This window comes from Synchiropus splendidus, chromosome 12 (assembly GCF_027744825.2).
Source record: "Synchiropus splendidus isolate RoL2022-P1 chromosome 12, RoL_Sspl_1.0, whole genome shotgun sequence".
In the NCBI taxonomy this organism is placed as follows: Eukaryota; Metazoa; Chordata; class Actinopteri; order Syngnathiformes; family Callionymidae; genus Synchiropus; species Synchiropus splendidus.
Genome location: NC_071345.1, coordinates 6,433,312 through 6,442,903, shown reverse-complemented (window position 1 = coordinate 6,442,903; position 9,592 = coordinate 6,433,312). Strand labels below are relative to the sequence as shown.

At 45.0% G+C, this 9,592-nt stretch overlaps 2 protein-coding genes across 3 annotated transcripts; both read right to left on the bottom strand.

The window, feature by feature from the left end:
* Positions 1-715: 715 nt before the first annotated feature.
* LOC128768659 (transcription factor 23-like) lies at positions 716-3,075 on the bottom strand. Its single transcript, XM_053881668.1, has 4 exons — positions 2,847-3,075; positions 2,608-2,724; positions 1,880-2,041; positions 716-1,277 (listed from the first exon to the last, which is right to left on the bottom strand). The coding sequence occupies exons 1-4, from the start codon at positions 2,991-2,993 to the stop codon at positions 1,146-1,148; spliced, it is 558 nt and encodes a 185-aa protein (XP_053737643.1). The 5' UTR covers positions 2,994-3,075; the 3' UTR covers positions 716-1,145.
* Positions 3,076-5,087: 2,012 nt separating this feature from the next.
* Positions 5,088-9,385, bottom strand: ephx1 (epoxide hydrolase 1, microsomal (xenobiotic)). Of its 2 annotated transcripts, XM_053881054.1 has the most exons (10): positions 9,155-9,385; positions 9,009-9,062; positions 7,901-8,084; positions 7,573-7,753; positions 7,280-7,498; positions 7,083-7,212; positions 6,802-7,016; positions 6,493-6,601; positions 6,307-6,429; positions 5,088-5,813 (listed from the first exon to the last, which is right to left on the bottom strand). In XM_053881054.1, exons 3-10 carry the CDS (start codon positions 8,081-8,083, stop codon positions 5,603-5,605), a joined length of 1,371 nt encoding a protein of 456 aa, XP_053737029.1. In that variant the 5' UTR covers position 8,084; positions 9,009-9,062; positions 9,155-9,385; the 3' UTR covers positions 5,088-5,602. The 2 variants fall into 2 exon arrangements, with proteins under 2 accessions (XP_053737029.1, XP_053737031.1); XM_053881056.1 differs by lacking the exon at positions 9,009-9,062.
* Between the last annotated feature and the right edge of the window lie 207 nt (positions 9,386-9,592).

The following is a 9,592-nucleotide window of genomic DNA, read 5'->3' as shown; positions in this document are numbered from 1 at the left end:
AATGTAGAAAACCAAAAATACTTGACATACAATACAATACTTGACTTGAATTTGCCAGAGAAGAATCAGGAAAGTGGATTCCTCATCAGATTTATGACAGAAAGCTTCCTTTGTTTACAGTAAAATATGAATGTGAAGCACATATGTTTTCAAAAAAATGCTCCTGATTTAAAAAAAAAAAATTTTAAATAAAAAAGTGCTCGCTCCGACATGAACACACCTCTGCTCCTCCCGTGACAGATTTATGCAGCTAGCCTTGGATCCAGTGGAGCTGGACTCATCCTCAGGCAGGAAGAGATAATTTTGTCTGGAGCCTCATCACGTCGAGTGGTCGGCTCAGCTCCAGCTTTTGAAGACGTCAACTGTTGAGTAGCCACACGGCACGTACAGTCCACACAGACTCGATGAGGAACTGAGCGGCACCTTGAAAATCGACCCTTCTTCTCTGCACGTTCAGGCCAGAGACTCATGTCCATCGTACACACGGACACAACGGCGCCTCATGTTTTAGCTAGCACACGCGCAGCTACACACGCTGCAGTAACATCTGCTGTGTTCCCATAACAATCTCTCCCCCTAAACTGCCTTTTTATTTTGTTTTCTTGAGCTCACAGAAAGAACCAACATCAAAGACTCCTCATTGCAAACCTTTTATTTTAGCTCCAGATCTAAAATATATGTAAATATCTTTCCATTATTAAGGTGTTGTGGTTAATGTTGACATATATGAAAGTGTTCCGGAGACATTCCTAAACAGTACTCATCATACATGCTGCTCTCTCAGCTAAAATATTGAAATATTAAAATAGATTTAAGACCAAAGTGTTTTTTCATTGCATATTTGCCCACAATCGTGTGAATACTTCTGTTATGTTGTGTCAGATGGAGAAGGCCTATATGTATATATATATTTATATATATATATATATCGTCATATTTATGATTTTTAGATGTCAAATTTCAGCTGACAACTGTTGTTTATATATATATATATATATATATATATATATATATATATGGCAACATACATCTCTTTCTCAACTTGTCAAACCCCTGTTATAAATAAACCTGTGCAGTTCAGCTGTGCACTGGAGTGATAAATAATGTGGGAGAGCTAGAATTGGGGTGAAAGCTCTGTCCACACGTTACTCGGTGTCAGGGTAGGTGCTGCGGCTGTGCAGGCGGGTCCCGTCCCATCCAGCTGCAGCAGGAGTCTCGGTGACTGACAGCAGCTTGCCAATGTCGCCACAGTAGAGCAGAGATCGCATCGGCCACTTCTAGAGGAGAGAATGACTCAGTGGACCCTTGCTGTGCCGTGTCATTGTGTACAGTCCGGTTATATTACAGTTGTTGGCTGTGCAGAACTCATTTGGTCATTACACTTATTTAGTTTGAAATTCCAAACTGACTCACGGTAGATCACATTCATTTAAATAAAAAAATGCACCGAAGACTTACAGCGGATCTGAACCTTGTGAAGAAGGGGGACTCGCTCTCACCATCCTTCTACTTTTCCTTCCTTTCCGACCTTCTCGTTCTACTCACCCTTGACCTTCTCCCCTTACTGTCATCCATCTGCTTCCTTCAGCCCCTACAGTGCCTCCTCCTTGTCCTCCACCTCCTCTGTTCTGTCTCTCACTACTTTCTCCTCCATCAACTTCTCCTCTCACATCTACTCTCCCTCCATCCCTTCCTCTGGGTCCATCTCCTGACTGGTCCTCCTGCCCCTCCACCCACCCTCCCTGTTGTTGATTTGAGATCAGATTTAAAAAGTTGTTTTTTATAATCATCATTATTGTGTAGCTGAAAACAACAGGCTTGTGTGGCTCAACTTTTGATCACTGGGACACAGTGTGGTTGCTCTCCGTTGCTCACTGACCTTCACCGGGTGCAGGTATTCTGCTCTGGAGGAGCGTGTTTGCTCCACCAGCCTCCTGTCCTGGTCCAGAGTCTCCGTCAGGTGGGCGATGTAGTTGATGGCCAGAACCAGGATGTCCAGTTTGGACAGCTTGGTGTCAGGAGGCACAGATGGCAGCGCCGCCTGCTCCCACAGACCAAAGAGGCAAAATGTTACATTGAGTGACTCGTGTTCACGAGTGGCTTTTGAGAGATTTAAAAGCCTCATTTTTAGATGATTATATCATGTGCTAAAAAATGTTTAAAAACTTGCCTGAACTAGATTTAATGTTGAGCAGCTTTTTTCTTATTAAAAGTGTAAAATATTACATTTTAAAATATTAAGTAAAATATGAATATTAAAAAATAAAATATTATTAAATATAATATTTAAATATGAATTACTTCAAGTAGCATACTTTAAATTTGTTTTCAAAGATAAGACTGCGGGGAATGTGTTTTCTGCCGACTGTTATCTGCAGGTACAATTTGAGAGAAATGAAGAGTAGAAAAAGAGCTGAGCTCGAAGACATTTTCGCTTGCTTGGCCTTGTGTCATTACACATTGGTAAAGGTCACAGAAGGATTTAAGGAAGGGTAAAGTCGAGTGGAAGAGGTTTTGTCTTCTAGGTTTCTCGGTGGGTGAAGTTGCAGAAGAGGGATGTGAGGGTGACAGTGAAGCCCTGTATCTGAGCAGAGGTGGAGACCTCACCTGCAGACTGTGGAAGGCCTGCCGCATGTTCCGCACTCGCATCCTCTCACGGGCTGCACTCTCCGGGGCATGTTGACAGCGGGTTGGAGCCACAGCTCTCTTTGACCCGCGCACCAACTGAGCAGGCAGCAGATAACACAGGCTCAGTGTCAGGTGTTGTGGGATCTCGCTCAGGTCCTGATCATGATCTGCACCTTCTGATTCCTCAGAAAGTGAAAGTAGAGGAGAGTGGAACTCACCCACTTCTGCTTGTGGCTGCTGCATACGCCGGGTCTCTGTCTGAGTCTGGGCGCTGGGCCGGGGCCGGTGAACGACTGGGGCCTCTCTGCCACGAGTTGGCGGTCCACGGCGATGGACCTGAGACCCTCCAGGGGATTGACAGCCATGGGTGGTGATGCTGGGGCTCCCGAGTTTCCGACCTCGATCAGCTCTTAGAGTCCGAGGGTCTTTCGTTCCAGAGTTCAGCGCTCGGATCACCAACTTCTCCCCTTCGCATCTCCATCCATCCAGTGTAGTTCTGGTCAGTGCCCCTCCCTCTCTGTCTCCCTTGTTTCCCTATGGAGTGACGTAATGCGAGGAACTTGATTGGGTCCTTATCTCGGCCGCCCGGGTGGACTGATCCTCCCCTGGGTGTTCGGCTGCCAAGACCAGCAGGCGGGCGGGCATTAAGGCCTGGGGGAGTTCAGGACAGTGATGGCGTCCCGGACTGGGGCATCGGGAGGCTTGGGAAAGTCAGCGTTTGGCTAGCAGCTGGACAAGGAGACGACTGAGGTTCAGGGGCAGTGCGACATTAAACAAAAGCGAGGCGGAACTGAACGCTGGTTCAGACTTTCTGCACCTAATGACATGTAAACAAAAGCAGCTGTCGATCCAGTACGCTAATTATTAAGCAAGTTTCTTGTTGTGAAGATGGATATTTTTCTTTTCTTATGTTACATATCAAAGTCCATTTTTTATTTCTTTGAACACATTTTACTCTTTTAGAAAACAAAACTCCGGCCACTTAAGATTCTCAAGTTTGAGTGTCACTAGTAGATTAAAATATTGAATATTTCATACTTTCAAATACATGTCAATGACACTCAAACCTGGTCTGGAATTTCACATAAACCTGAAAGCACTAGGAAAATAAATAAATAAAGTAGTGGCTGTGCCACAGAGAGCGCCGACAGTACAGGATGATCCTGACTGGCAAAATACGTCGCATCTCCTCAATCCCCCACCTACAATCCTGGAATTGTACCAAATTATTCAGTTATAAATATCTCTTTTTTTATCATTAAAACAATAAGCAAACATACATTTTGATGACTGGATCATTAATACACCGTATTGTTAGGTAGTCTAGTCAGGGTTAGCACTTGTTATGCAGACTGCCGCTTGTTGATGACGTAAGGCTCATGCATTGACCGTGTGTCAGCCGCATTCTGACCATTTCACACGCTCACGCACAAGCCTGGCTATTTTACACGCATAAAAAAAGACGCCCACCATGTTGAAACCTACGGAAGAGGATTAGGGCCAGTGAAGAAAAAAAAAATAATTGGCAGAATTTGACTTTTTTTCTCAGAATTCTGGCTTTAAAGTGAGAATTCTGACTTTTTTTTCTCAAAATTTTGACTTTAAAGTCTGACTTTAATATCAGAAGTCAGAATTCTCACTTTAAAGACAGAATTCTGCCAATTATTATTATTATTTTTTTTATCACTGGCCCTAATCCTCTTCCGTAGAAACCACTTAAACCACTACAGTGGAACATTTTTCTCTGTGAATCGTCGGACTTTTCCACGATGCACCGCGCGGTAACGCGAAGAGACCGCCGCAATCTGCAGCGTTCCTTCGTGTTGTCCGCGTTGGAGGAAGCCCCGCCCCCTACGTGAAGTCGCATGTCTACTGTCATAACTTGAGCACCCCGATGACATTCTCGTCAACACAGTGGGGTCATCGGGTTCCTCAGGTGAAAAGGTAGATACTGCCACTTTATTATGCTCAGCTGATTGAGCTTCTTTTCTGGAGGTTTCCAGCTGTGAAGAGGCGGCAACTCTGGAGCCAGAACAACATTCACTGCACTCTGGCTCAGTGATGTCTGGTGAGCCTTCAGTCAGGGCGCGCTCTTGTGCGAGCATGTTGAGCTAGTCTCAAAGTGCACAGCAACAATTTAAGCTCTTATGACAGCTTATTTCCTGAAGTAGCATGGTCAGACATATTCAGGAAAGCCTAAGTGACTCGAGCACTACCTTGACTGCTGCATGGTGGATAAATTAAAAGAAAAAAAAGTCTATTTTTTTTCTATTTATGTCTGACATTTGTGACTCTCCACTCCCGACTGTAATGCTTCAGCGTGCCTGGAGACTAAGTTCGCACGCCATACACTGTGTCCTGGGTCAGATTTATCATCGCATGAATCATTAAATTCTGCCCTTTTTAAAATCGGAAATGTGTCTTTGCAAAGCACTTAGACAAAGTCAGTACATGGCATGGTATTTATTGGGGTTAAAAGCTGCAATAATACGGCGCCGCGTTCCAAAAAGGTGAACTCATGCGTACAGACATATATTTCATAAGTCCACAGACAAAATGCAACTTGGTGATATGTGAAACATTCTTTTACAGACATCACGTATCAGTTGAGGAGGAAGGTGTTTTTGTGAGAGGACTTTAATTAAAGGAGTGTAATTACACGGTTAGAGTGAGGTTGTGTTACAGATGGAGTCCGGTGTTATCAGCTTGAGGAATGCCTGGTTCTCCTTCATGATGTCAACAGTGAGATGCCCTCCGACCTCACATCTGCAGCTGCCTGGTCAACTGAGCTGCTGACGTAGCAAATTTTAAAGGGGATTTGGGGCGGGTTTTTTTTTCAACTCATGTGACATAAGTGCAGGTTAATAACACAGCAAAAGGATAGGGAGTCTGCTAGCTGTGCGGCTAGTCGTCACACTATCAGCAACACTTCACTGAGAACACTCTATGCAGAACCGTTCTCTTGTCTCTTCGTCTACTTCTTCTTCTTCTCCTCCATGATCTTGGCGAAGTTCTGGATATCTGCCGCCATCAGCTGAGGCTCCTCCATGGCGGCGAAGTGTCCCCCCCGCGCCATGGTGGTGTAGGTGACCAGATTAACAAACTTCTGTTTGACCCACAGCTTGGGAGCGTGCATCAGCTCGTTGGGGAAGCAAGCAAATCCAGTGGGGACCGTCACGGGCAACCTGGGGAGGGACGAGAGACTGTGACAGCGGCATGAGGTAATACAGCGTAATGATAGCATTATGAGGCAAGAATTATTTTAAAACACAAGAAAAGACTTTCACGACTTTGAGTTTTTTCTTATGTTTGTTCATGTCCTGTTTGCTGTTGCCATTGCCAATGATCGAAGTTGCTTTTTAATATGGGGCCTGTAAAAGTTTTCCATAGCAAATGCTGTGTGTAACAGATGCTAATGTGTGGTTCCAACTCCAGGCTATATCTTATTCATGTAATGGATAAACATACACTTACCTCCACTAAGGAGGCTATGTTTTTGACAGTGTTCTGAAAATAACTTGAAAAGGATCTGGATGGAATTTTCAGGAAATATGTGAAAAGGTCAAATGATTTTGGGAGTGATCTAGGACATTTTAATAGGATACTTTGTCATTGGGAGATTGGTGGAGTGAAGGTGCTTGGTGAAACTAATTCAATTTTGGTTTTAGTGAAACTTACTTGACGTGAGGCGGGTTGAGTCCTTGGATGAAGTTTTCCTTGTAGAACCTCATGGATGGAATGATGCAGCCGGTGGTCCAGTAGATCATCACGTTGGTCAGCAGGTCGTCCAAAGAAAACTTTCTGCACCACAAAGTAGACAAAATATTAATGAGAGAATAGCATGGAGGAATCTCTCGGCTCTACCTGGTCAGACCTCCGTCCTCAAGGTCTCTGAACTCGTTGTTGGTCCACGTGGAAAACTTCTCCAAAATGTAGGCAGCCAGGCCAACGGGAGAGTCATTCAGGCCTCGACCTGAGCAGTTTGAGATGACAGTTATTTTGATCTGAGGTTGGATCGAAGTTACAGTTATCAGCCTTAACGTTATAAGCACCAGCCTTCTGTTGTGCCCTCGCCCCTTCTGAGGGACACTGTCACTGAAGCTGCTGTGAATGTTTATAGTTATGGCCAGTCTACCGCAACATGCCCTGTAAAACAAAGTACTTTTCACTCACCCACAGTGTCAGGCTTGGTGGCCTGGATGTGCATGTAGCCCGACTCCTTGACAGACTCGATCAGCAGCTTCTTCGTAGCCGGGTACATACGCTCAATGTCAAAGTTGGTGAAGCCGAACAAGTTTGGGAAATGACGGCCCAGCAGAATGGAGAGAAGGATTGTGGGCGAATACCTCGGGGGAGGAGCGAAGTTTATGTGCAGTCCTGTGATGGTCCTGTGTAAGGAAAAAAAAATGAAGGACTGTTGAATGAAAAAAGCAAGCATCGGGTTTTGGTCTCACTGGGGCTCCAGCTGAGCCATGTTGGTGGTGACCAGCCATCCCCAGTCCCCTCCATGGGCGTAGTACTGCTGGAAGCCCAAACGCTTCATGAGCTTGTGGAAAATCCTGGCGGCGCAGACTGAGTTGAAGCCTGCGTGCAGAACAACACTCATCAGTCACCACAGCTGTGATCTGAAGAACGTTTCCCTCAAAAATACCTTGCTTATGTGGCGCCTCCGAGTACCCGTACCCAGGAATGGAGGGGCACACCACCTCAAACACCGGATCGTTGGGATCAGCGGGCTCCGTCAGCAGCGGGATGGTTCCGTAGAACTCAAAGAAGGAGCCGGGCCATCCGTGGACCATGATGATTGGGATGGGCGTGGTGCCCTGAGGAACCTTCTTTGGAGTCACATGGATGTAGTGGATGTCGATGCCTGGGTTTGGGGTTGGATCAGACATCAGAACGGTGGTTCGTATCTGAACCAAATCACTGCAGACCAGAACCTACCCTCAATTTTGGTTTTGAAGTGAGGGTACTTGTTGAGTTTGTCAATCTGCTTCTTCCAGTCAAAGTCGTTCCTCCAGTAGGAGACCACCTTCTGCAGGTGCTCAGAGTTGAAGCCAAAATGGAAACGACTGTCCTCCAGCGAGGAAATGGGGCGAGTTTGGTCTATTCTCCGGTAAAGGTCCTAACAAAAACATTTAATAGATTTCATTGAAACGTTGTTGTGTAGTTTGCTGGAGCTCTCATTGCACTGACCAGATACCACACTAAGATACTGTACCTCAGTATTGAGGTACTGCACAGTAGCACACTCCATACTGCGAGATCTCACCTCTAGCTCCTCCCTGGTTGTACTGACGCTGAAGGGGCGAATGCTGGTGTCCTCCTCTTCATCAGGTGGCGCTCCAGCTCCCCACCAACCGTCCTCTGTCTTCAAAATGTGGGTCTTATTCTTTTGAACCAGGTAGAGGATGAGACCTCCCACCAGCAGGGCCACCAGGACTTCAACAATCATACTGTTGGGAGTATTGAGGTGGCATGAAAGATACACAATAGTTTAGTAATAGTAATAATAGAACCACTTTTATCTTGCGCTACAAGTCAGAAATGAGTTGTTGGTATCAGAAGTGTGTCAACACCAGAGGACAGTGTTTCATGCTGGTCTGGGGTTAAAGGGATTACTGAACATCAGGATTGACCAGGATCCCTCAGCCATTTTGAGATTTTTCTTCTGGCAGCTTTGCAGATGTGAACTGTCTTGAATCACTCTGGCAAGCCAAACATTCCATCCTTCGCCAAGTTTCATTATTACTCTGCTGGCATTTAACTGGAATCACTGGTAAACTGTCAACCATAGTTATAGTGGGCTCCGATTGTCAGCTGTTAAAGTGTGACATGGTGGGTCGCTGTGTGGGCGATGAACTCGCAGTCCTGGCCTCAAATATTGCATGTATGCAGAGCCCTCAGACAATAAACAGTGGAATCAGTCCCGACAACTGGGTGTAATTTTGCTGGCGCTGAGAGGATTAGGCAAATAACAGGAGCGCACAGGCCCCTCACTCAAAATAACTGCATGACAAAGCTTTTCCTATTCAGGAGAGAAGCGCAACACAAAACCATCACCGCAACTGTCCACTTCATGAAGTTATAATCACAAAAAGAACCGTATATAACATGCAACAATGCACAAAACAGACAATTATATTAACTCAGACGTACAAAGACACGCCGATTATTTACTGTAAAACACACACAACACGAAAAATATGAGACAAGTTAAGAATAAAAACTTTGAAGCAAAAGAGAAAGTTCATTGGAAGGAACAGAAACTAATACAAATGACGTATGTTAAAATATAAAATAATATGGTATAAATAAACCACATAAATTGACATTACTACAGTATTAAAGTACTACAGGAGTATTAAAATACTTTTTACCTGGCTCTCAATAATGTTCCAATCTGGCGACAATAAAGGAGCAGACTGGCGTATCTGTATGTGCAGAACCTCTCGGTTATAAAGTCCAAGGATCAACAATCCGCGTTAACTTTCACCTAGATTCAAACCCGCAGAGAAAAGTCTACCTGCTTCGCAGCAGCGACGTGCAGACGCGGGGCTGATCGAAGCCACTGGGCTCTTCCCGTTGGTCGCCTTCGATGAGACTCGGCTGCAAAACAACGCCTTGAATCTTGCGGCTTTATGTCACGAAGTGCGGCTGAAGGATGACAACCTTTGTGGAACCGTAATTCTTGAGTCAAAAAAAGCAGAAAGTGCAACGTCAAATATTATATAACGTATCCAGCCACAGGAATGGACGGAATACCGACATGGAAGGCGGGATTTGTAGTTCTAGAAGGAGCTTCATTTGGACGCCGTCATAGCGCCATGTTGGATGAGGGCAGCACTGGTTTTACTGTAAAACCTCCAGCTGCCATACTTTCTGCATGTCAGACATGTTTTCTTTTTCAGTTTTGACAGTTCAAAGCAAAATGTAATTCACATCTGATCACTTAACATTTCTC

Excerpts from the sequence above, each read along its gene's own strand:
- LOC128768659 (XM_053881668.1), bottom strand. The coding sequence starts at position 2,993 with ATGGCTGTCAATCCCCTGGAGGGTCTCAGGTCCATCGCCGTGGACCGC. Across the intron at positions 2,725-2,846 it reads GCAGCCACAAGCAGAAGTGG|TTGGTGCGCGGGTCAAAGAG; the intron begins GTGAGTTCCACT and ends CTGCCTGCTCAG. Across the intron at positions 1,278-1,879 it reads AATACCTGCACCCGGTGAAG|AAGTGGCCGATGCGATCTCT; the intron begins GTCAGTGAGCAA and ends TCTCTCCTCTAG.
- ephx1 (XM_053881054.1), bottom strand. The coding sequence starts at position 8,083 with ATGATTGTTGAAGTCCTGGTGGCCCTGCTGGTGGGAGGTCTCATCCTC. Across the intron at positions 7,499-7,572 it reads CTTCAAAACCAAAATTGAGG|GCATCGACATCCACTACATC; the intron begins GTAGGTTCTGGT and ends CCCCAAACCCAG. Across the intron at positions 7,017-7,082 it reads ATGGCTCAGCTGGAGCCCCA|GACCATCACAGGACTGCACA; the intron begins GTGAGACCAAAA and ends TTCCTTACACAG.